Raw genomic sequence first — 26,828 nt, 5'->3', positions numbered from 1 at the left:
GTCCTGGTTGGCAAGGCAGTAGTAAATGCCACCATTCACACTGTTACAGCAAAAGCCCAAGCATTCATGATTAAGGAAGGGTGAGGGGAAGAGAAGTTTTTTCTCCTCTTCTGACTTGAGCAGTCGAAGATTTCCACTTTCCTGCAGAGAACATTCAGATTTTAGCTCTGATGAATTTCCATAACAACATTGCTCATCAGGGGAAAAAAAAAAAAAAAAAGCAAAACCAGAAGGAAGGTAAACAGTCTCTCTGCTCCAGGTACCCAACTGAAACACTTGCACGTTGCAGAGACTTGGAGGTTTTATTCAGCGAGCCATCCAGCCCAATTTGGTGTCATGTGTCACGGGGGCATTTAGCAGAGATGATGAACCAGGCCCAGCCTTTTCTTTTCTGGAGCAAGATCCCAGCTGCCTAGGCTGAAGAAGCAGCTCTTACAGTGGAGGCCCATAAGCAGCTGTTACTGCTGTAGTATCTGCCAGGAAAGAAGGGAAGTGGGAGGACCACAGAGTCGAGTTTGCTTCAGATTCACTATCCTGGCTGAACGAAAAGCAGCCTATTTTTACCAGCATGGAGAACATTCCTGCCCACCTCACAGGAAAGTCAACCCTGCTACAAATTTCTCTTGCAGTCTACTCCCATCGTTGCCTTCAGTCACTGGGTGAGGCAAGGAAGTACAACTTCTGCAGTGACTTCGGGTTAAGTGCTAAAATCATGAATGCAGTTATGCAAATGCCGAAGTAACACATATTTGAAGTGACAACCCATTAAGCTGTTTTAATTCATTTATAGTGTCCAGAATGAACAGGGAAATATGGATTTTAAATAATTTCCAATATCACTACGCCCTCAACTAGGACAGTTATCAATGGAAACACAAGGGAAGGTCAGCAGTTTCCTATGTTGGACTTCGAAATTAAAGCCCCAAGAAGAAATTCGTGAGCCCGTGGTCCCTTGGCCAGACAAGTTTCTTATGCCTCAGACCATGTTCTCTACCACTATAGCAGCTCTGCTGTCTCTGTCCAGTACCCAGGAGGTACTGGATGCTGCGAGTGAAATTGTATAAGCCCATTGCCTGGATCAGTGAAGCAACAGTATTTTTTCATCCTTCACTTTACTCAAATTGTAAGCACAGTTTGGCACCTGAAATCGAACTCAGCAACAGTCAGCATTTCCCATGGCCTGAGATATGCATTTCTCATCCAGCAGAATTAAAGCAGCATATAGGCAAGGAAAGAGCATGAAGTGCAGCTGCGCTACTGACTCATTCTTAGCATCACAGTGAACTTGCAATGTGTGCTCTTGCAGAAGCTTGGAAACGGTTTCAGATGAGTCTGTGAACAGGAAAATGGGCTACAGCAATTTTCAAATTCTTTAAGAATTTTGAGGACGTTCTCAAATTTTTCTCTTTTTTCCCCTCACAAGATCTCAGCAGGTGCCATCCATAGTGCACTTGGCTTCTGTACTGCTCTTCTGTCTCTCTGACTCCTGATGATGATACATCCTAGAGATCTTTGCTCTCAAGTGCTTTCCAGCCTATTCATCAGAGCAAGACAACAATCCAGCATCACATGGTTGATCTTGATTGTATGGTACATAGTAGTTTTCCATGTCCAGGAGGTTTCAGTTTAATCCCTAGAGGTGTTCAAGACCAGGCTGGACAAGGCTCCGGACAACCTGATCTAGTGGGTGGCATCCCTGCCCATGGCAGGGGGGTTGGAAAAAGACGGTCTTTAAGGGCCCTTCCAACCTGGGCCATTCTATGATAACGCTGACACCAGGGGCCTCATTTCTACATTTCATCATTTCTACATTTTCGTAATTTCTACAGCACAGCTACTCAGGACTAAACCCAGGACTGCTTAAAAATCCACCTCCTAGTCCTTTGATAATGCATTCCATACAAGTTTATTGTCCTGGGAGACATAACCCTAGGAATGACCTTCCTCTGGGAATACAGAGTTGATTCTCTGTGCAGCTCTTGGAGGCAATATGGGGCTGCAAAGCTAGCTGGCTCTTTCTCTAGCAGCAAAATCAGGAACACGACTTAGTCCCATATTTCTCAGAACACTGCCTCGGGTACCAGGCCACAATGAAGTGTCTCATGTCAGACAGCTGAAGAACTTCAGAGCAAAAGGGGAGAAGAAAATCTTCTGGGTGTTAAAGAGAGACATATTTATATCTATATACATATATGTGTATATTAACATACACGCTTAGTCTCCAGGTGTCCCTCTCAGCTGCAATTTCTTGGAGACACCATCTTTGTGGTGCAATTCAAGTAGCTTTTGCTATAAGTTTGCACAGTAGGAGGTAACCACTCATTAGGACACATTGGCTGCAGAAAGCCAATGCACGTGTCTGCAGTTCTGAAAGTAAGTCATTTGATGGGAACAAAGAGACTGGTTCTTTGAACTAACTCCTCGTCAACAAGAGTTTGATTTTTGTACAACTATTTTATACCATAAGCATTTGGACGTGATCAACAGTGTTGTATTTGCATACTTAACTAGGGAAAAACAAACAAAAAACAAAAGACCCTTGAGGGCAGAGTTATGTCATTCCAAAGCCTGAATCTATTAATCTAACAGCAGATACAATGAGTTCCCACAAACTAGTCTCCAGGCTCTGAAATCTTCCCTCTCCAAGTTGATGGCAGGTGTAAACAGATTGAGCTCTTATTGAGACTGCAACAACACCGCTTGCAGCATTAGCTGTTACTTGAACAACTCACACCAACTTTCTGCTTTACTGAAGTAAGAATCAGCCAGGAAAAAGCAAAACAAGACCTGAACCCCGAGGTTCCAGAAGGCAGTAGGAAGCTCAGGAGACCCAATGTTCCTGATGCACCAAAATTTCTGCTCTGCTCAGGTGTTTGATAGACAGCAGTGAAGGTAAGAGCAAATACCAATACATAAAATGACATACCTTCTTTGTTTCCTGAGCCTCCTAAACTGAGGAAGGACAGCTTTGCAGATGGTAAATCCCAATACCAGCTGATGAATCAATCCAGTGGTAGTAAAGGCCATATTTTAGACTACATGGTGCAGTAAAACAAACATGAGGTTGCCTTAAGGGATCTACTTGCCTTCTGGGAAACTGTTCTTGAGCTTTCTTCTACAGTACATCATTCACACCCACACAGCTCCTCTCAATTTCTGTCTTCAGGATTCAAACAGAATTGCAATCCCATGATAGGCTAATAACACCATTTCATTAATCATTTTGAGCCCTTTCCCTAGGGCAATCCAACCTTGCCTACAGCTGCCAAATATCAGGCTCATTTAATCTCTAACCTAGTTTCAGAACTGCCTCATCTCCCTGCCTTTCAGCTTGCATTTTACTTGCACACTTGAACTGGCTGTCCCTGATCAGTGAAGACCAGAATGAGGGGAGGGGGGAAAAAAAGGGGAGACAGACTTTTATTATTGTTTTTGTTAAACTTAGTGTCTTGGAACCAGATGGTGTTTGACTTGTTTAATTCTACTCTAAAAGTGGGGTCAAAAGAATGAGTAACCACAAACTGGGCAGCTCTCTGTGCTAGCAAGTATATATGGCTCTCTGATAATTGCAAAGCATTTGTTTACTGTATGAAGCAGCATCTTCATGCAACAGCATGTCCTGTAGTTGCGTTATATGGGATTATATAGACCCAGCCACTCAGAACACCCTTTACCAATTCACATTCTATGATTCTGTGACTTGGTGCCCTGGCATCAAGTACCACAGACAAAGAGATTAAAAATCCAGAGTTTTAAAATCCAGGTCCAAGTCTTTCAGTTTCTCTGGGAGCTCAGACGTGCATATTGAGGTCACACTCCACTTCTACAAGCCAGGCCCTGGGACACAGTGGCCTCTTAAACCCCTGCAGGGCCAGGCCGAAAGCCCTGCAGTATAAACAGAGCATGGGTACGAATACAAAACAGATGGAGTTTCCTGAATCACTGGCAGCATTCACATTCAAACCATGGCTGACTGCAGCCTACCAGTATGTCCCAGTGGAACTCCAATCCTCTGCTCCAAGCTGCTGTTCTCCAGCAGAGAGAATGCAGATGTCACTGCAAATGTCAACTGATGACAGGCAAGAGCGCCACACTGAATGTCTGTGCTTTTGTTCACAGTGGGACCGTGCAACATTTTCAGTAAATAGTAAGTTCTCCTAAAAATAGGATTTTTAGGAAAACTAGATCATTGGCAACTTTTAGCAGAGTTGTTTCAGCCAGAGAAGGATGAGAAATTCAGAAGTGTCAGAACATAGTCTGTTATACAATCGCAGATAGCGATGAAATAGACATTTCACTATGAAATAGTCATAACGAATAGTTATTTTAAAGAAGATTCAGTAATGTATTGGGGCAGAAAGCCAAGGTCCAGTATTTTAGCCAGGGGCTTTTTCTCCACTGCCTTGCAGTGAACCTACTAAATCTGTGACACTCTTCAAACTACAGGTTTAACAGCAACAGCACCCAAGAATCCCTTGAATGTATTCACACCTGCCTCCTGGAAATCTTCTCATCTTCCTACTTTACTGACCACATAGGGTTCAAAATAGATCCCCCTTGCCTAGCTCACAGTGGTTATGCTGTGGTTATGTTCACATGCTGAAAAGAGGTTGCTGCCTTGCTCCAATGGCAGGAGGTAAATGGCACCACTGTATTGACTCTGCATGGTCTCTGGAACTGCAGTCACCTCCCCATTCACTTCTGGTCTTTCCCCAAACACCCAGGTACGTTTGCAGGCTTTGACAGAAGCTTTCTGGAGAAAAAGCCTTGTTCTGGTTCACTGAACACATTGCACATGTACAGACCCCCTTGAAAGATGCAGGCTTGGAACACTGCTCTTGTGACAGTCTTTCTCGATGCAATAACCTCATCTATTTGGAACATTTTCTCTCTGATAGGAAAGAGGGTGTGAGGTCTGGGTTATTTTTTGATACTGCCTGTTCCAACCAGAAAATTCACCATCAGGACTGGTAATTTTTTTAAAAACACTTAGGAGCTCAAGATGCTGAGATGATAAAATGTTTGCAATTCACAAAACACCAGTTTTTAGCTATCTTGGAAAACCAATCAAGTCAAAAACTTGTTGTCAATTCTAGCATTTCATACATTCAGTGCTTCTTCCCCTCAAAATACTCCGGAAGACCATTCCACTGTGCAGGAATGGTATAAAATAATCCTTAGTGGCCCCTGCATCAGAAACCATCCCAGATTTTTTTTTTTTCCTATTTTTGCTCCTCTTCAGATTTCACAAAATACCTGGCAAACCCTCTTGATGGCAATTTCTTGCTGTTGTACAAAACTGCCTTCAGTATTCAAATACCAAGGACAATTAAAAACCTTTAAAACACATAAAGAAAAAAAGGGTTAGTACTGAGGCTTCCACTGCTCCAGCCTACTAACCCATAGGTGTCAAGTTGCCCTTTTTAAAAATAAATACGATGCATGTGAAGGCACCAAGGGAACTGTTCACTGCAGCCTCAGAGGTTGTCTACAACTAGATGCACTTGTGAAGTGCCATCCACAAGCTTTGTATTTTTGTCCACTCCAGTTTTTGAGCTGTAACTCTTCTTTGCCTTGTATCATGGCTGTTTCACTTTTCTAGTATTCTCCTTAGGGAGACCTGTCAGAAGGCTTTTGGGAACTCTAGATCAGGCTTCTACATTCCTGATGAATCCCAAACGTTTCCAAATTTTGCCAGAAACAGCACTGGCAAGACTTCTTGATATTTCTATACTCCAGGTATACTTCCAAGATCATTTTAGTCAATATGCTTGGTGTGGACGCAAGGACTCCTGCTTAAATTTCCAGGTTTAAATGTTTCTGACCACCAGTCCTCTGCTCAGTGCCTATTTTCAATGAGATTATAGGCTTTTTTTTTTTTTTTTCCTCCCCATTTAAATCAACAGTCTCCAATTTTGGAGGCACTTTTTTTCCCCCTCCGTTATTTATTCCAGACCTGGAGGCTCAGCTAGCAGCAGCACCTACCCTCCTGCCTAGAACAAGATTCAGTCTCCAAAAGCACATAAGATCCTTTTTAAACTCACATTAATCATTGCCTGTAATCCCTGGGATCCTGCCAGACTCTGTGGTTTTCCGGGTGGTCTCCTGCTTCAACTCCAAGTCTCTGAGCTAGCTAAAGCCCTGAACCGGTTTGGTCTCTGGAGGTCAACAAAAAATCCCAGTTTCCATCTTACTCTCTGTTTGTTCCAGTTCAACCTCCCCCTGACTTAATCTGCAATAAACGTCTAGATGAATTCCAGGAGCTTGAATTCCTTGAAAGAATAAGGCCCATGTTTTAGGCCTCCCTTTCCAGCACTGGTTTCCAACAGTGGTCTAACACCAGTTTTGTAGTGCAGATGGTCACAAAGAACAGGCAACACCCACCAAAGATTCAGCATTAAAGCTCAGTGAGGAAGCAGTAACAAAGTCAGGGCTGGAGTTTTAAGTGCTGCGAAGATCGCTGGTGGTAAATTCTTGTTTCACCAAGAAAGTGACACAGAAACAGCGTGAAGAAAACTCAAGGTGAGAAGGAAAAGAACATCATGTTCTGGAAAGAGAAGAACCAGCCGAGGCCAGGTCAGCAAAGTGCCTCCTTCCCTGAGAGGCCTCTTGGGCCTTGACTGAGGCCATCAGCCAGTGAGGCACATGAGAACATCGTAAAGGAGAAGCTCACTCCTCCATGCCACAGGAAGAAAACAAGAACAGCTCTCCTTGGCCAAGATCCAGCTGGCAGATTTTCTTGGGCCTTCACATGGCAGCTCTTTCTGCTGAGACCCCAAATCCCCTCAGCAATGTGCACAGAAGCTCCCTCAGGAAAACTGGTCTGAGGTTCAAGAATCCACCAGTTGCTGGAGATCTCTGCTTCCTGCGGAGAGCACGAGGCCTGAATGCACCGTGAGACAGACACAACAGGCTGCCAGGCCCGAGCATTTGTCCTGGAGCCACCAGAAAACAAAAAACACGGTGGCAGCTGCCAAACGTGAGAGAGCAGCAATTTTCTTCCTGGTTGGGTAAGCATTAACTGGTGCACCTGAGCTTTAAAAGCCACTATGTTGCCCTTGCTGATGTTAATCAACTGCAGGGAACGAGCTAAGATCTTGAATTAGAGAGCCTAGAGGTAGGAGCAGGGGTGAGGAGAGGTGGGTGAGCAGCTCAATGGTGTCACAGCAGCAATACGAGAGCAGCTGTGCAAGAAAAACTCCAAGTCCCACTGCCCTATATTGAACTTGTTGCTCTAGAAACTGCAACTCTAAAATTAAACCCTCTCCACAACCACCATTTCACTAGCTCCCCTCTTACCAAAGGTATCTTATAGCCTGCAGCCCAGTGCAAGGGATGGATGGGAAATCTGATTAAAAGCCATTTTATCAAAAAGCATCAGCTATCATACAGGAAAGGGAAGCATCTACTGTGCTCAGAGATAAAAAAGCAAAACTACCTTTGTGCCTGGAGCGGAATTTAAACTCAGGGCTCCTACATGTAAAACAAGCACTCTAGACAGGCCAGGATTTTTTTTGTTTGTAATTTCTCCTCCTCTTCCTCCTCCCCCATTCTCTTCACCACCTAAACAAGCAGGTCCTCCTTCCCCAAAAGTCATTTTATGGCACAGCAGGACAGAAACCATAAAGAAATGAAAAAAAAAAAAAAAACAGAAGAATTTGAAAACTCAAACCTTTCTCCCCTGTGTCAGCCTTGCATTTATTCCATTCTGACACCTAGTGGGCACCACTACCAGCAGGGGGTGGAAGCAGCTAGCCATGCTCACCAACAGCCTTATCAGTAATGCTGATGCCCATCAGCTGCTGGCTGATGCTGCTGTGAAGGATGTGCTCCACCCTTAGCACAGCTGTGTTTCCTTAAGCCCTCCCAGGCCTCTGTGCTGAATTTGCACTTGCAGATGTATTGAGAACTGCATGTTCTGCGGTAGAGTCAAGGCTGGAAAATGCTCGAGCGCTGATCCCAACGTCTCACTGCCCTGCGTCAGGAAACAGGCTTGGCGATTAAGGCCTATCCTTCATTTCAGAGGGATCATCCAGGGGTCAGTCTGTTTTGTCACCCACCTGAGATTAAGTTGCTGACAGTGAAGCGTGTGCCAGGAAATCTCCACATTCTTCCAGGATGAGCAGTAAGCTTCTTTTGAACAAGGGCTTGGTTCCATTCAGCTTTTGCTCAAGATGATCTCTGCCCTCGGGAAATTTTCTAGACTAGTTTCACACAGCACCAAACCCCTATGGTTGCTGGTAATTCTATCCATTCCCAGGCAGCCCAAATGAACAAATTTGCTGTGGGGCTACCAAAGCACCAGTACACTCTCCATAATGGCAGAAACCAAACTAGTGTAAGGCACAACATGCACTCTGTGCAGCTGTAATCACCGAGCATCTGTGGTGTGATGGCAAAGAGAGGGTCTAGGACATGAAATGCTGTGCCACCTGGGAGTGCAAATCCCACTGTGTTTCCCCAGGTGTTGATGGAAGGGCAGGTAGGGAACTGAGAACAGGTTTTTTTGCAGCACTGTATGGTGTCACCCTTCATCAGTACCACACCATGGGGATTCCTGCTCAGAGACTGCCAGCAGAAGAACTATTGGGGTGTACACACACACACACACACACAAAAAAAAAAAAAAAGAGAGAGAGAAAATGCATGTCAAAGGAATGATTCTGCTGTGAGTGCAGCTTTTCTTAGCTTTTCACAGAAAGTAAAAATTCAATAGGTTTCCTCCTCCCACAGGGACAAACTGAGATGCTGAAGGTCTGCATAGGACATGCTTGTTCACTGTTGTGTGAAGGAACAGATACCCTGATGCTGTCCCAGCCGCAGCAGGGAGCTTTGGTTGCTCCTACTCATTCCTCAAATTATTGCACTATTCTCAGACCACATGCTAAGCCTTTTCTTCCGACTTCAGGTTTAGCACTCCAAGCAAATTAATCAATAAAGCAACTTGAAATTTAACTCTGAGGGGAGAAAAGTGCAAATCGTCATAAACCCTCACTTCTTTCCTTGTCCTACAATTACTGCTGTTCTGCATCGAAAGGGTGACTGCATTTTCACCTTTTGGTGAGGCAAGGCTCAGACAAACTGCCACAAAGTCTCTGCATGGAGCCAGCTCCGGTCTGATACCACAGGACCTTGTTGTCTCCCTTCAGGCAAAATTCCCTTTTCTGCTGTTGTTTCTGAACAGGCTCAACAAGACAAGAATTTCTGCTCCTCACATTCCTTCCACTGCAAGTAGCACCTCTGAGGGGCACAGGGAAAGCTCCCTCCCCATCCCTGCTGCTGCATGCATCTTCGCTCTCCAGGCAGTATCCAATAACAAAACTAGTGGTCCACTTGCATAGAGCCTGCCTCCTCCTTGGTGCACAGAGCTCTGCATCTTTTTGTTTGCAATGTTATTGACACACACAGAATGCCAGTGTCCCTTTATAGTATAGGAGAAAGGCAGTGTCTTACCTTACTTACTTTCAAAGCTAGCAAACTCCTGCGTAATACCCTGGTTCTCACTTAGCAAAGTTACTGTAATGAACAGCTTGGGGAGAGGGGCCACAGAGAGCCAAGCATGCAGATGGACAGTATGTCAAAATATTTCTTGTTGCGGGAGTGCAAAAAGGGCTCGACGATAAACTTCTCCATTTAAGCTGTCTCCCTCCGAAGTAGGCATCTTTGGAGTCTGTCAGCACACTTGGAGGCGAGGAGCTGACAGCAGTGAGGATGGGACTGAATACGAACAGAACCAGGACCCCAGTATGATTTCATGCCTCAGTCCCACTGAGGAGATATTTGCTCCTGGACATGGTTATGGTATTCCAGACCAGACTCTCAGACATGGGACTTGGAAGGAAACACCCATAGCAACTATCATTAGTGTGTTGGAGTAACAAGTGCTTGAGCCAGTGATCTGAGACCATGAAAGACTTCAGTAATGCAGACAAATAATTACTCCGCAGCCCCAGAGAAACATCTGCACAGCAGATGTCACATCAGCTCCTCGATGTGAAGGTATTTCCATACATACAGCAGGGACCTTGAAGTACCCGTAATCCATTTTGTTGGGGAAAAAAGCATCAAACCATTCACTTTGCAAACGCTGCAGAGAAGTGCATGTAGCGTATACGTGGCCCTCGTATGCTGGAGAGGGCTGGTCTTTCGTTGCTGTTATTACATCAGGCAGCAGAAGATGTGACAGCCCATATTGCTCGCCTGCAGGTCTTGCCCCCGTTCCCAAGGGACCTGGCTGCTATGTCCTGCCTTCTCATAGGACGTTTTTGCTCATAGGACGTCCATGTTATCAATGCTAAGAGACCAGAAGACCTTTTCCACTCATTTAGCAAAAAGGTCATATCTGGAGGTCAGAGGCAACCCTGCCTCACTGTGAAGAGTTTTTGGCTCAGACAGTAACTGTGTGTAGATAATAAACTAAATGCCCTAAGCTCACACACTGCTAGTAACGATGTACCGGCAGTGTTTCCCATGAGTGATGGACAGATCCCTGCCACTGACCTTCTGTCCTCTGAGGGCAGATAATGATGCTGAAGGTAGCTTCCTGAAGGAAATTGGTGCTCCCCTTGTTTGCTTACAGATGGTTATTTCTCCAAACACACTGTACCTTAAAGAGCAATGGTCAGGCTCTGTTCATCATTCTGGCATCCACTAGCCAGCCATTAGCTCAAAGACAAGTTTTCTACACCAGGTCTCAAAAGACCCACTGTCAAACCCTGTGGTCTCTTCTGTCTCTTAGTCCAGACATACAGTGCCATGACATAAGGATTTTGTAGCAACCACACTCCCTTCCTCGTCCCCAATGCATTGGCCTGCCACTGCTCTCAGGCAGCAAAATACAGAGATCGTTTTTAGGCCGGGAAAACTGTCTGTTGGGAGCAGTGAAAAATACGAGTGAAATAGGGAAAAATACAAGCACAAGTGTTAATCCACCCATCCCTTCCAGGCAACAAAGAACAGCTCTGACTTAGAAGAACAGCTCAGGAAGTTCTTCTACCCACCCATGCCTTTGCCTGATGGGAAGACATATATGATTGTTGCCGTCTCAGAAAATTCACCTATTATTCTGATCCAGATTTGCACAGAGCCAGTACGAGCATTGCAGAAAACACCTAGCTGGATCTCCAGAGGCCTGCCTCCAATTAATTGCATCTTTCAAGCTATCAGAACAAATGGCCTAATCAACCCTATGCTTATACCAGGCAATTCAAAAGCGTTAAGCCCTGACAAGGCCTGTAATTATAAAAAGGAACAGAGTCACAGGACTCTGACATAAAGGAGCATTTTAAACACAAGCTTAGCTCAGTGGTCTATGTTGGTGGCTTAGGGAGCTTGATTGTGGGAAGCAGAGTGTACCTGCAGTGCCAGGGGAGGTTTGGGTTACACGCCAGGAAGAATTTCTTCATGGAGAGGGAGCTCAGGCATCAGAAAAGGCTGCCCAGGGTGAAGTCCCCATCCCTGGAGGTGTTTAAGAGAGGTGTGGATGTGGCACTGAGGGATATGGCTTGGTAGTGGGACATGGTAGGTCAGCAACCAAACCAAAACACACACATCACACACAAAGAAAACACAAACAAACCCAGAAAAGACAAAGCTATTTGGGCTATATCTAGCCATTAAAGCTAGATGCCTGATGGACTAAAACTCATGCCTTTGGAGTTATGGCAGGACAGCTTGTCCACAGCTGTTGCACCCTGGAGAAAAAGGAATTAAGTGCCTTTATTAGTATGAATGAATTGATAATTAGCTACAAGCATTACAGAAAATTACAAGCAACCGGCGATGCAGAACACAAAGATGGAACAGTGATCCTTTAATAGCATTGTTATGAGATGATAGAACATGTACTAGACACAGTTACGTGAGGTGTCTGAGACTGTCCTCCCACTGAGCTGTAACACATCAGAATGCTATCGACTGACCGGTGCACCCATATAGCATCTTACGAACTCATCCAACGACCATTTGACTTTATAGCAGAAAGTGATTGTAAGGAAAGACTCACTTCATTACAGAATAGATTTTCCTGAAAAAGAAAAGGAAATTTGCATCAGGTTTGTTCTTCAGATGCTGGATCTTTGAGTCTTGGTTCATCATATTCTCCAATCTACTTCAAAAAAAAAAAAAAAGAGGAGGGGGGGGAAAAATGTCATAGCTCATAGTTTGTCTCATACTTAACAGAACTAAGCAAATGTACCCAGCCCAAGAAAAATATATTTAACTTCACAGAATTGCTTATTAATTTCTGTGGCATCAGAACCATATCACGAGGAATCTGTACAGAGAAATCTGCATATGCAAAACACCACATGTGCAAAAGTATCATGTTAATTGCTAATTAGTGGGGGGAAAAAAGCAAAAACCAAACTGCTAGAAAAAAGTAAAGACAGTGAAATAAGCAATATATTGCTTATACAGTATAAACCAGCTCATACTGGCGAGTCTCTGAAGCAGAGGTGATAAGCAGATATATGGTCTCCTGAGAAATGCAGTTGAATTAAGAGCTACAACATGCACAAATTTGAGATCAGTTTTTCAGGAGAACACATGACTGCCTCTACAGCAGTCTGTAGCCTACACTGTATTTTCATCAAGTTTGTCACCATGGCAATGTGAAAATTCTCTGTAATCAGTTTTGTTTGTAAAATTTTAGGGATGGATTTGTGCCAGAAATGAATGTCCACAGGTGGTAACGACAATCGCAGCAACGCCCTGAGAGTGACTTGTCCAGGAGCAGGGCTGGGGCAGGACCCAGGTAGAGATAGGGAACCAAGATGATTTGAAGTCTGGAGCATAGGACATGGAGCTGAGCTGGGTTTGCTCAGCCTGAAGATGAAGCTGCAAGAAGAAAGACCTTAGTGCTGTCTGCTACCTGGTGGGAGGGTTTAGAGAAGGACAGGCTCTTCTCAGGGGTGCGCTTAGGTAGGATGAGAGGAAACAGGAACAAGTTGGAACATGGGAAATTCCAGCTCAGTATAAGAAAGATCTTCCCCCAAGAGTGCTCCAGCACTGAACCAGGAGCCCAGAGAGGAGGAGGGATCTATATCCTGGGATATTCAAACCTCAGCTACACAGCCAGATGTAACTGGCTCTGCCCTGAGCAGGAGTTGGACTTCCAGAGGGCTTTTCCAGCTTGCCAAATTCTTTGACAAGCTCATTTCCAGTGCTTGCAAAATGCAGTATTGCACAAGGCTAGCAGACAGGTGAGGGCCCTTTTTGTTCCTCCACTGAAGTCCTCTTGGTTTTCTTTAGCAATAAAGTTAACGGACTTGCAATCGGGCCTTAAAGACACTGTAAAGTCTAAGGAATCCTCCAAGCTCTGCGTTCTCCAGAAGCAGGAACAACTTCCGCAGTGCAGCTGTGGGTCTAATCCTTGAAAACAGATCTAAAGGAGGTGAGCAAAGGGCAAGACAAAAATCACTGCCACTTAGAACAGCAACAATAGATTGTCGCAGCGATTCTTTCTGCTGTTAGATGTCTGCTTCGTCCCTGCACTGTGATCTGACCTAAGCATCAGAAAAGGTCTTGCCCAGATCTGTATCAGTTTCAGTCCTTCACCTCCAAACACACGAGGGCATGCTTCTTCTCTGCTATAGCATGTCACGAATGCCAGGCGACTCTGATGGCCTAGCTATCACAGACAGACTCCAAGGCAAGAGGAATACAATGGTACCCTGTCATTTCCTCCTTGTTACTAAAGAGGTAAATTGCTCTAGCTCTCACTCAGAGCTGATCTGGATGTGGAGCTCATGCATTACGCAGCAGATCCCATTCTGCAGGAATGTTCCTTCCTTCTGATGCGTCACTTTTTTCCCCAGAAAGCAACAGGCTGCTTTCTGGGAACTAGATAAACTGGGGTGGATGAACGGAGAGGAAAAAGACACAAAAAAGTCTAATACAAGCCACGACAATAAAAATAAAAATAAATCAGGCAGCTTCTTACTGAGAACACTGGGGATAAAAGCTCTTCTTTCTATGCCCCAGGAGGGTTATGCACGCTGCCCTACTATTACTTTTCTGGATGAAGGATAAATGAGCATTCAAGTCCACTTGGAAGCTTGGATCCTGGATTTCTTGGGTACGAGCAGAAGAGGCCCAACATTACCAGTTATTCTTCCATTAGAAAAAAAAAAGTCAGGATAACGATCTATTGACTTCAGCTTCTGCAAGGCTGCTAATCAGCTAGTAACAACTGCCATCATCACATCCCAGCCAGCAGCAAGCTATTCCAGGTGAGAATTCAGCCAGAAGGTCATTTTATGGAAATACAGAAAATGCAAGGAGGAAATCACAGCCCTTTGGCTTTACACAGAAGGAATCTGATTATCTATTAAAAACAAAACTAACACTTTCCCTGTGTGATTAATGACAGCAAGAGAAAAAAAATCAGTCTTTACAACCTATACATATATTGCAAGCAAAAACAAGAGCTGTCTTCTTTATTTTCCTGTTTGCAGAAATGAAGCACTGCTGGTGACCCCAGACTTAAGTCATAGGTCAGACTCCACCCTGCACTAAAGGCAACTGCCTTAGGTGGTTGATTTTGGAAGAGCAGAGTGCTGGGGCCCTTTTCTTTCTGGAGTTCAAGGTATTAGGTGAGTTAAGCCATTTTTTAGGCTCCTCTTTGTGATTCAGAGCTGCAAACACCATTAAGCGGATTCCAGCTCAATGGAAACTGGAATTCCACACACCCCTGCACACTCAAAAAGCCTTTCACCGCAGGGTGTGCAAAACAGCCTCCTTTCAGAGCAGGCTATCAACAGGGGACAGACTGCATTACTAACATGCCATTTGCTGACACTGTGGCAACTGACACAGCTTCGACAGGCTCTGCACATACCTTGCAGCCAGGCTAACTAAGGACCTTAACACTTGTTGCAGGCTAAGGTTCTTAACCAGCGATCAGCTGTCTGTACAGCAGCTGGCTCTCCTGCTCTCCCCTGCTCGTGTGCCTGAGTTGTCTGTTGGAAAGGCCAGTCCACAGCTAGGACATGTAATATTCACAATCTCCCCAGTTCCGGAGATGCACCAGGAAATAAATCCAGAAAATCTGATTAGCACTTGTCAATGAAGTAAGCTCATTAGTCATTGATGTGGTTCTTTCATATGCAACTTGATAACTCTGGCAGGCATCAGCAGACCAGTGGGTCTGAAGACTACAGACCTGAAAGAGTTCTTTATATAACAATTGCATTGATTTCTTCCTCTTGAATATTTAGCACATTCTAATTAAAAGAGAGAGAGAGAGAGACAGAAAGCACCAATGAGATCATTTAGCCTAGCTTTCTGCATAGACTCGGGAAGGATTCAGGCACAGGATTCTACTGAAATAATTCCTGTTGCCAAAAAGAAGAGAAGAGCTAGTTCACAAAATGAAAAATCCAGCATGAAAAATTCTTTCAACAACTCGCCTTCGTAATTTTTGCAGCAGCTACATATTCTGTTGCGTAAAAAATAATAATAAAAAAAATCACATTTGTTACCTGAACTTGTCTAGCTTTTCCTGTCAACAACAGGTCCTTTGAATAAAAGATAAAAGTCTTCTATTATTAAATTGCTGTTTCCCCAGCCTCCTCCTAAATATGCTCAGCTGAGAGAATATGTCAGCTGAGCTACTGCCATCGCAAAACACAGCATGTATTTCCCACAACCCAGCAAATACCTTCATCACAGAAGGGCTTGTAATAATGCCAGCCATGATCACACAGTTGCCAAAACACAGGAGGAAAAAAAAAGTCATGAATGACCCTCCTTATCCTGAAGCACACTGAATAATTTGGGTACAAGTGGCTCCAAATTTAACCCACATATAAAACCCTCTAATTCTAGGTACACATGTAATAGAGAAATAAGCACAGCTCCAGACTCTGCAGCTTTTTATTATAAAAATAAAGAAAACTAGGAGATCTTCAAAACTGCTTAAGTATATGCCTCTGAACTGTTGTTGGGCCAAACAACTAGGACTCTGGCATGAAACACAGCTCCCCAACTGACACTGGCAGCCTATCTTCAGGTTAGAACAGAAGTATTAACAGAAAGTATTAAAACTGGAGCTCCACAGGGTTTCAAGAACCATCAATTTATGCCCATTTGTTTCGTGGTCACTTTCAAGATGGTTTCACAACTTGCTTCTGATTTAGAGATTCGTTAGGCATTAGGTCCAGGAACAAAAATATTTGTGATTACTGCTTAATGGGGATGGCTCCTCTTGAGTGACAAAGAATTAATTTAAGACAGCTGGCATTTTCCAAATGCAAAGAAAAGGATGTCAGCCCATTTTGAGAACACAGACCACCTTCCCAACAACTTTTCTGCAAGATTAGCTTAGGAAGGTATGACTCAAATTCATCCAGCCAGACTGAGACTGTTTGGTTCTCAGAAGCCAATGATAGGCACGTTCACAAAATTTGCCCCTCGGTTCTCTGGAACAGAAAGTCAATTTTATGCTACTCTTCAGTAAGCCTCAGTCTTTCCACACTGTCTCCTTGGATTAAAGCTACCCAGAAGGACACAGAATGCACACCATACTGCCACCGCATATGCTAGGGACGTTCAAAGGCATTTAGAAAAGTTAGAGAGTCCTATAAGAGGAACAAGAACAGCATATCACTCACCTTTACTGGCTCATGGATAAACTAAACTAACATATGGATTTAATGAAAGCATTTATAGGAAGACCTGACCTAGCAGAATGACTGCATTTTCCTTTCAAGTCTGTTTTCTATGAGAATAGGGGCATGTCTCCTTCAGCACATACAGATTTGCCACAGATATGTTTATGAGTAACATGTGTTAGTTTTTGGTGAGTCATCACTGCTAAATAACATCTAAAACTTTCTTGTTGCAAATGCAAGTGGCCTGAACTGAGCTCCACACACATACAGCATTCAGTTCTGTCCCTCTGCAGGGAGGAAGGCCTGCTAACAATATGTACCCAAGCAAGCGTGTGAAGCCTTTTTAATCACACAGACATAGTGCTAAGTAGTTCAGTAGGACAGGCTTTGCCAGCTCCAGGGAATCGTGAGTGCCTTTCACTATCATTCCCTTTAACTGAGCTCCAAACATCTCCTTCACAGCTTCCCTGCAACAAACACCTGCCCTGGACAAGCTTCTTTGTTCTCTCAGATACCTTACTGCTTCATTTATTTCTTGTTTGCTGAACCACGTGGCCTCTTGCATTAGATTCAGCACAAAGACGTGGCCATTCCTGAAAGCATAAGTAGATAGAACAAGCTGTGGGCTGGAGGATAGCACTGGCAAGAAGGTGGCAGGTGACTTGCTGGAGCCCACAGTACAGGTCTCTAAAAACTCATCTGTGTCCCTGTGAGTACACAGACAGGACACACTCCAGGTCCCATGGTCAAGTGATGCACCCCTGCTAAGGGCAACCAGCTTGGGAAAAGGACAAAGCATCCACATGAAACATGGCTCTGCCAGTCAAGACAGGCAGAGACAAAAAGACACCATAATAACTGAAGGCTTGAGCCCCACACCAAATTCAGGCCAGCAGATTGCCTTTGTTGCACAGCGTTCAGGCTACCTGCATGCCAGAACGCTGGGGTTTGCTAGAGGAGAGTGAGCAACAGCCAGGTGCAGCTACAAGAGAAAAACAAAACCATCTGCTGCCTCAACAACTGGTCAGAGCCCTGCCCTGTGAGCCCTCACAGAGGCATGAGGGATGGCCACCCCAAAACACAGCTCCTGCCTGCGAGACCAGTGAGGGTATTCAGACCTCTGGGTGCTTTTGATGACATGGAATAGGGTAACTCCCACAAGAACGCCATGGCACTAACAGCTTTCATTCCCTAAACAGGCACTTCAGACCTCAATGGATCTTAATCCACTAAGACTACAAACCCAAAGCTCCTGCACATTTAACCCAGTCTCACTGAATAAAATGCCTCTTTATAACTACTCTCAGAACCGTATAAAAGGGAGAATTTGAGGGATCAGAATTATAATCCCTTAGCTTTTTGCACCAGTTAATTGCACCATACAGTTGAGTAACTCTTGCTTTCCAGGCAGAATCAGGCAATTTATGAAAGTGCTTCCTGGATTTGTCCTTTGAGCTGAAGGAACTGCATGTTTTGCCTCACATTTAAGCAACACTGTGCTATTTGCATCACTGCATTTCCCCATAAGCAAGTCCCATATATGCCTAGGGTACTATGGATTTTAAGATGCTTGCATCCAAGAAGCACCTTCCCAAAGAGGTCCTTTATCCTGAGCAGCCACTTTACCACTCTGGTTCGAAACCTGCAAACCTAGTGTGCATAGAAGCTACACTTGAACTGTACTCACCTAAACTGTATTATTCGATCTTGCCAGAGCTGAAACGGTTGGGTTTATGCCAGTCTCCATGGATGCTGCCTCTTCCTCTTGAAGAGAAGGCTTCAGAAAAATATACAAAGAACATGGAGACATAAATGGGTGTTACATGCTGTCAGACGTGTGTTACATGCACTCATTCTGCACAACTTTATAAGAACCTCGATGCACACAAGTGCAGGTTATGAGAGCACAGATCTGACAAATCAGAAAAGGACTTCATAGTGTTTATAAGCCACAGAATTACCCTATTTTGCAGCCTAATGCCCTCGCTGCGTTCTCACTGAGAAAACCCCTACACAGCAAAAAGAAGATGGATGTGATTTGAGCAAACTGCTGGTCTTCAATATTTTCTTCTCCCTCCATTGGATGACCTTCAGATGGCCAATCAAATGATCCAAAAGGCAAACCAACGTGTGCCAGGAATGTCCAGCATGGCAGAAATGGCTTACCTTCTCTGCGACTGCCGCCCCACTTGCCACGGTTCATTATCTGCATAAACATCATCTACAAATCAAATAAATTTATTTTAAAAGCTCAGTCAGGAAGTCAGACTCACCTTCATTTCTTCGGGTACTATGTGATCACTGAAGTAATTCCAGACTTCATCATTAATTTCTCTGAAAATGAGGTTACTGCTGATACTATTGCAAAGCAGTTATACTGCTATGGAAGTCTTGTGCAGGGCAGGCTCTCAGGTCAACATCTTTGGTATGTAATACTTTACCTGACTTTACTGTAGTGCAGGTGCAGACAAGAAAGCAGAACTTGGAGAGCTGAATTACTTTGTTGCACTCACACATGGCTTTGACTTATTTATCCCAAATTACTCTTTTAAAGGCTGTCTATAATCTTCTTTTGTAGGTTCCTGTCCCACTAATATGATCCCAGCCTCAAACAATCACAATTCCTCTCCTATCCAAATACCCATGGCACTACAGGTGCTACACTAACACCATTCGCAGAGAGCCAAGCTGAGATCCCTTGAACTGATTTACAACCTCCAGAGCAAGGGCTGCAGCCCTCTGCAGAAATGCTTTCTTTTTGATGTGCAGTAATTCTCTTTAGCATTTATTCCATACTAACTTTGCAGGAAATGTATTCCCCAGCATGAATATTGGCAGCAGAACAGAATTTTAAGAGATGGTTAAAGGAAGAACTCTGCTTGTAAAAGCAAGTGTTTATACTCAGTGCCCAATTAAACAAGAGTTATGCTTAACCCACAGAGGACAGACTGAACATCCAAGACTACCTTACGTATTCCAGTACTTCACATACAGTCTTTTTGCTCTGCAAATCAAGAATTCCTATGGTGTATTCACTAGCTTACTCTGAGTAGAGGTTCTGAACAACATTTGGCAATTCAAATCAAGAGAACACAACACAGAATCCTTTGGTACTTGAAGCTTCCAAAAATAAAAGCTGTCCATATCCTCTGGCACCTTGCTTGTGAAACTAGTTTCATTCCCTGAACATAATTCTCAAGCACAATACCCACTGCAGATATGAGTTGTAAGTGCAGGCATCCAATTTCAAGTGTTGGTTCATGGAAAAGTGGCATTGTCTGAAAAGAGCTAGCAGGAATTCACAGGTTGGGTCAACATTTAATCACACCTTAAAAACCAAATTAGTGCTTAAAAATAAAGATGAATGGAACAAATCTCAGTAGAGCGAACCCTCTTCACCTATCCTATGATTACATGCTCAGCTGAGGGATGTGATAACAGAGCCAGGATCATTGATATTTGTTTCTGTCTCTAAGATGTGCCAATCACTGTTCTCCAGGCACAGACATGCTATATTTCAGTGGAGAACAAGTGTCAGATTTGGTGGATGTGCCAGACTGTCACAGAGATTCACACTCTCCCCAGGCATCCATCAAGCAAGGTCAAACCTCTCATATGATGGAAGGTGAAGCATTATAGGAGACAGCTGGATTTCAAATCGCATACGGTTTCCTGATGAAAACCTCCAACTGCCCCTAAATAGATGTCAGGAGCTTTCACAGCACAGAAAGCACAAAACAAGGAGGTTATTAGAAGTCTGAGTAAGGACAGAAAAAGAACACCATCCCATGTGCCACCATTGGGATGGAGAGGCCTCTGGCAACATGGCCGTGCGCAGAAAAAACACTGCAGACTTCAGTGACTGTTGCATTTAGGGTGGAGGAAGTGGGACATAGTGATGTGATGAATCATGGGCAAAATCCATGTCCCCTTATGCCTCAGTTTCTTCACTAACAACATGGGAACACCGTGAAGTGAGATGATACATAAAAACCCCTGAATTGCCATTCAGAGTTTCAGAGGGTCAAAGCCCGGTGTAAAGCCTACCTTCACACTACACTTACATACCTGGCCTCCCCTTGAAAGAGAATGAGCAGAACTTTACGCCCTGCAAGCAGCAAAAAAACAGTCTTCCTGTTCCTTACCTCCTCGCTGCTCATTGATTCAGAGCTGGATGTGCCCTGATGGCACTGCACAGTGACATTCCCAATCAGCTCACCGGAGACTTCCACAACACTTCTGCAGAAAGCAGTTCGCTGCAACAGATAAAAATAGAGCGCCTCTGCTGGAGCAAAGCTACAGTGCAAACTATCTCATGGGATTTTCACTTGGGGGAGGAAATCTTTACAGGGAGTTAATAATCAAATTCCAAAAGGACAAAACTCAAGGAAGACTCTACACCTCACAAATATTTGGAGCAGCCTGCAGCCAGGCCATTATATTCTGGTGGCATATGACTGCACACAAGTTATTGCTCCACAATTGCATACTAGCTGTATGAAGCCTTGAATCTGCTAGTGGTAGCAAAAAAAGCATCGCAAATCACAAACAGGAGAGTTATTCAGGGATATGGTGATGGCAGCTCCAGCTCTAGAGGTTGAGCTACCTTTAAAGAAGTCGTCTCCATGATTTGACAGAAGCTCCAGCAGAGCCTGCACCCAAGTTTGGAAAACAGACATCCTCACATTACCTTTCATTCTATATTGCACCAACAAGAAGAGAAATGGAATGTGTCTTCTCAACCGCCAAACTGTCAAGACTAAGGTGGAGATTTCTCTCTTTACACTCAATCTGTAATTAATATATTCAGTACACACATCAAGATGAATCTATACGTTCACTCAAAAAATCAGGTCGATCTAATTAGACACCCTCTGATTGGGATGACCTGTGGGATGGGGTCTTACTTCACAGCAGCCAGCTCTTGTGATTTGAAAGAAAACTTAGCAACTTTCATCAGTTTTGTGTTGTCCCAACTACACACACACAAGCTGCTTAGCTCAAGAGCAGTGATACCCAAAGAGACCTTTGCCTCTCTATAGGACATAAACTACCTCCTGAGGTAGTAGCACGACTCACTATCTACTAGAAAAGGCTTTGCACCATCTGTTCCAGTGCCTTCCCAGAATCCCTCCTCTTCCCTAAACTCTGTGCCAGGGAAGGACAAACTTGGCAGTCGCAGGGGAAAATGAGACAAGAAGAACTCAGAAGAGCAAAAGAACTATACTTAGTCTCTCTAGGAGTCTAATACTGTACGTAGTATAGCAATATTATGCACAGGGACACAAGAGCTACCCCACATGTTTTGTGGGATTTGTGCTAGCAGTTAGCACACAACCACTCAGAAGCTGGCAATGGAAGCCATATTTTGTCAAAAACATCTGAGCACAGATTCAGAAACGATGCACTTACACCAAAGCTGGTCAAAGATTCACAGTCCAGCAGGAGCTATATCAAAAGTCTGATCTGCCTTTATTTCAGGCTGAAAAGAGAGATGAAAACTAAAAATAAATTAAAAATAAATTTAAAAAAATAGCACTATTGGCACAAGGTGGGAATCAGCACTAGGTAGGAAACTAAGTCTTTACATGGTACTTTCATAGCCTCATCAAAGAGCACTCAAAGCCAACAGTAAAGCATCTGTTGACTTCAAGGACACTTAGGTGGGGACAATGGATTGCCAAGTGAGTTCTGTTTTCTTTTGAAAGCTATACAAAATTCACACTACGTTCATAAATGAATACACTTACTATCAAGGCCTAGTAGAGAAAAAGCATTTGGTCTGAATTTAGGCTTCAGCCACCCCTTGGCACTCAGGGCTGAAAATCAGCAGAGCTCTTCCTTCTTAGATATATCACCTCTGCTGTAAAAATACTAATAACGTTGCTTTCCCCTTAGACTTCCTGGAAACCCTAGCTCCAAGAGCAGGGAGGTAAGGCTGCCAAAATCCTTCCTCATTCCTACCGTGCAGTCAACACATCATCTTCACCTCACATACAAGTCCTGGCCTTACTACTTACTGCAGCACAAAGCTGTGTCTGTGAGGATGCCCCACATCATCCTGTACAGATAGCCAGCTCTGTTCTTGTCTCCTGCTTTCCTGACTTCTTACCTAGATGTGTGATAGACAGAAGCAGGTCAAACATCAGTTTTTCCACCCCTTAACTTGGAAAAGAAGGATTTGGTCCCAAAGCACAGACACTTTCACTACACACTGCTCCAAGGCACACATGCTCTCTTTTCAGCTCAGAGCAGCTCCTGTATTCCCCACTGGCCAGGAAGATTTCCCAACACTGCCCCTTCCCACGTGATACCCCCTCTGTTCGGCAGGTTGTATTTGTGTTTGTTTTTGTTTTCAGAGGGCCAACCACTCTTCAGCACTAGGAGTGTTTCAACATGTTCTGAGAACATCCTGCACTGAGGAAAGTTTCTCATTCGCACCAGATGCACTTACCACAAAGGGCCCTATTTTGAAGTCACATGTGAACGGGTCTCTTCCTGAAGCTTTCGTGCACACGGTTTCACGAATACTGAGCTGCAGCTCTAGTCTATAATCATTGCTGTTCCACATATCAACCTGGTAAAAGAAAGGTCAAGACAACTAGTGCCTCACCTCTTTGTCAAGCATAAGCTGGATATAAGGGCATAATGGGTCAGCATCTAATTTAGAGCAGATTACAGTGTGTGACAAAATTTGCACGTGCTCTGGAGTTCCTCTCTTAGGCAGATTTGGTAAACACAACACAGAACAGCTTTTCACAGAGGTTTCACTAAAAATCCCACAGCCTGCTGCAGGAGTCAGTGGCAGGCACCGTGACTGTAAATGGCAGATGAGCATAGATAGCACCAGCCCTACATGCTGCTGCCCACCAATGCCACAGCAGCCCAGCACTTCAGCCCAGCACAGCAGCCCAACACTTGGAAAGTAAAACACACAACTGTAAATGGTTGAATTAATGCACCTTGTACAAACACTCCTTGTCAGCTCGCATGCCCCAATGGGCAATGTGCATGCCACACTACAAGCCTTACATCTTGGTTGCTTTTGTTGACACACTAGGTTTTTTTCTCTTTCTCACAGCCTAATCAATGTTTTAGCTCAAGATAAGACAATCAATCAAGCAAACAACAACAAATCCACAGCGCTTTCAGCAATTGCTTTCAAGAAAATTTTTTCCAAACTAGATCACTATAGAAGTTATCTCACCATTCACTTTTGCAGAGGACTTGATACATGCCATCTATAGAAACAGAATGATTCTGAGGATGTCCAAGCACATGGGCATGCCATCTTTAAATCAGGAAGATCTAACTCCTTGACTCCGCTCCAGTACAGCAGATTTAAACCAGGTGTTTTGGTGTGTGGAGACAGATGATGTAAATGGAGATTGGAGAAAGAATCCTGGATGTGTTTCTGGTGCTATTTAATTAGCAGTGCAGACATTCAGCTGAGACCCTCAGATGTCAATTAGATGTAAACCAGATTGCTTTATGCCCAAAGCAAAGCTGTCAGCTGGAGGTATTTGAAAACATCAGCTCTTTTCTGAATGAATTTTTGAATAAAATCTTACAAGACATCCCTCAAAGGCTTCTACTCAAGAGGTGGACAATTTGAACTCCAAAAATATTTTTAATTAAAACCCAACATACAAAGAATATTTAAAGCCATAACTTTGGATAATGCTCCCGGACCACCCTCTTCCAAGAAACATTAGAAAAGTCCAACTAAATCTGGGTCTCCAAGATCAGGTGAAAAATGGTTTTCCAACAAAGCAAAGCGTACTTAAAGTAAAGGACAGTTGTCAGCACACTTACACTTCTAACGTGGCTCCTGACAACTCCATACAGGTTTGGCCCCCATGACTGAGAATTGATCCTTGCGATGGATGCATTGAGAGCCTCTTCTGTGACAGGGAGTTCATAATCGTACACTGGAAATCCTGAGACAGACACGCACATCCATTAGAAGTCCAGTGTCACCTCGTGATTTTCCTGCCTGAACCGTATGAAAAACGACATGGTAGCACTCTGAGCAACTTACCTGAACATGAGAAAATGCTCAGTGTGAGGACAAAAATTAAGATCCTCATAGTGTGCCTTTCAAAAATCCTCTGGTCTTTTCCCTCTCTAAGCAAGGGTTTCCACTGCATATTCCTGTCTTTATATAAATGCAGCCTTGATACTATACCTGACCTTCCTGTGTCCAAGCTCTGCTACAAACATTGCACTTTAAACCAAATTGATCTGAGAGTAAATATTTGCTGTCAGCTTTTCTCCATTTAGCAGTAGTTCTCTGATAAGAGATGGACTGCTGTGCTTTTTCCTTAGCACTGTAATTAAAAAGAACCACTGGATTTCTGATGCCTCCACAGCCAAAGGCAGAGTCTAGTTATTTTGTTCGCTTTTAGCCACTTGTTTTTGATTTAAGGCTGATGAGTCAACACTTTCCTGATTACCTTACCAGCACCTTTGTGTCCCAGCCACAACTGAAAGCACTTACAAGCTGGAACTCCCCCATTCCCCAGGACCAGAACGGGAATCCACCCACATGGACTTGTCTGAGACCACAACACACCGGGCCAAAGCATCGAACAGAGCCTCTCTGACACAAGGCCCATGGCAGACCCTTGGGACACCCGGGTCCATTTGCCCTGTAAGCTCCTGGGGTCTTTGCTGTTGAGCTGTGCCCGAGGGACTCTCTCATGGCTCTGACTCTTTGCCAAGCCTGAGCCCAGGTAACCAAACAAGTAAGAGTCTGTGACCATTTGGTTTCCCCTGTCAGATCCTCCTGATGCTCAGGCCTCAGTTCCAGTGCAGAAATGAATGGGATTTTTGAAAAATGATGACCTTACTTCAGTATTGAAAACATCATCAAGAATTACAGGGACAAGGGAGACATGGCATCTTAGCTAACTGAAGCCAGACTGCACCTGGGCAAGGTGTTCTCTATCCCCTCTCCAGCACAAGGCATTCAGCATTTGCTAGACTTGCTTTCGAAATGCAGGCAACACATCGTATGACTCTACCACAACTACCCCATCTGCAGCACGTTTCAGAGAAGCACCTGGGTTTTAAGTGCTGAAGGCTGTCCATGGGAGTTGGGGAAGGGGGGGAGGGAAACTACAGCCTTCAAACAAGTTCACCCATTGCTGTCTTTTCACAAGGCAGAGATGTGTCTAACCGTATTTATTTTGAAGATCCCGTGTGTGAAATTCCTCCATTAACCTTCAAATTACAGTTCCACTTACATTATATGGTACCGAGTCGTTGTCAGAACTTCCCAAATGACAAGCACTCAGGAAAGACATGGGAGCACACTGGGACTCAGATTTTATAAAGGAGAGGATAAAGTTGTTTTTGGTTCTTAGGCCTTAGGATTAAGATAGCCTAACAATACACAGCAATGGCAATATCATGCCTCCTTGCCATTTCTCATTGCTACATCCATAACTTGCGCTAGAGGGATAGCTACAGATTATCATCCATGGCAAAAACCTCCACATTCTTGCAATCAGAAGGGAAAGATACCCCCATCTTTATTCAAAGTAACAGTCTCATCCTTAGCAATGGTGAAAGAACAGGCAATTATGCTCCTGCTCAGCCTGGGCTTTGCACTCCAAAAGTGACAAAGATGTTGCAAAGCTAAGTCAAGCGAAGTCACCAGAAGAATCCCCCTTGTCCCTGGCTCTGACCAGGGACATCTTCCAGATGAGACAAATACAATTCACAGCCAAGCACCTCAGGGCAGGAGGGAGGGAGCTGGACCCAACTTAATTTACACAGCAAACAGTTAGGCACCATTTAAGAAAAGAGAATATTAGAGTTTAATAGCTTCTGTTATATGGCTATTTTCAGACCACTCTCACTCCCAGTAATCAAGTCAGCTGTTCCCAGACTACTGGGAGAAGAATAATTTATCTTTGTGAGTGAAACTTTAATTATTTCAAGATACATTTTCATTAAAAATGTAAATTATGCAGCAATGGCGCAGTCCAAACATCATCCCAGGCACTGAGGAACAATTTCTGATCACATTTTCCTAGCAGATTAAAGTAAATGATGTCCCTTTAGGTAGATGAAAACCCAAATAAATTCAAAACAGTTGATTTTTTTTTTCTTTTCCTAGCTCTGGCATTGGCAAATCCAAAAGGCTCCCTAAAAGTTCTCTGTGGGTAACTTCTTCCTCACAAATGCAGAAGCCTATTTGTTGTATTG

At 44.0% G+C, this 26,828-nt stretch overlaps 1 protein-coding gene across 4 annotated transcripts; it reads right to left on the bottom strand.

Annotated features, from left to right (window-relative positions):
* Positions 1-11,700: 11,700 nt before the first annotated feature.
* SPP2 (secreted phosphoprotein 2) lies at positions 11,701-24,968 on the bottom strand. Of its 4 annotated transcripts, XM_013178789.3 has the most exons (8): positions 24,655-24,794; positions 24,429-24,553; positions 23,068-23,190; positions 20,759-20,869; positions 18,780-18,834; positions 18,301-18,390; positions 15,483-15,518; positions 11,701-12,025 (listed from the first exon to the last, which is right to left on the bottom strand). In XM_013178789.3, the coding sequence occupies exons 1-6, from the start codon at positions 24,761-24,763 to the stop codon at positions 18,311-18,313; spliced, it is 603 nt and encodes a 200-aa protein (XP_013034243.2). In that variant the 5' UTR covers positions 24,764-24,794; the 3' UTR covers positions 11,701-12,025; positions 15,483-15,518; positions 18,301-18,310. The 4 variants fall into 4 exon arrangements, with proteins under 4 accessions (XP_013034243.2, XP_066855203.1, XP_047906892.1 ...); XM_066999102.1 differs by lacking the exons at positions 15,483-15,518; positions 24,655-24,794 and adding an exon at positions 24,802-24,968; XM_048050935.2 differs by lacking the exon at positions 15,483-15,518.
* Between the last annotated feature and the right edge of the window lie 1,860 nt (positions 24,969-26,828).

Source organism: Anser cygnoides, chromosome 6 (assembly GCF_040182565.1).
Source record: "Anser cygnoides isolate HZ-2024a breed goose chromosome 6, Taihu_goose_T2T_genome, whole genome shotgun sequence".
NCBI lineage: Eukaryota > Metazoa > Chordata > Aves > Anseriformes > Anatidae > Anser > Anser cygnoides.
The sequence above is the reverse complement of the archived record's forward strand: the minus strand, read 5'-3'. Positions and strand labels throughout refer to the sequence as shown.

Bases quoted from the DNA above. Each gene is read 5' to 3' on its own strand.
- SPP2 (XM_013178789.3), bottom strand. From the start codon at position 24,763: ATGCAGTGGAAACCCTTGCTTAGAGAGGGAAAAGACCAGAGGATTTTT. The intron at 23,191-24,428 runs GTAAGTGTGCTG...TTCTTTTACCAG, and splicing joins TCAGGAGCCACGTTAGAAGT to GTTGATATGTGGAACAGCAA. The intron at 20,870-23,067 runs GTAAGTGCATCT...TATCTGTTGCAG, and splicing joins TCAAAATAGGGCCCTTTGTG to CGAACTGCTTTCTGCAGAAG.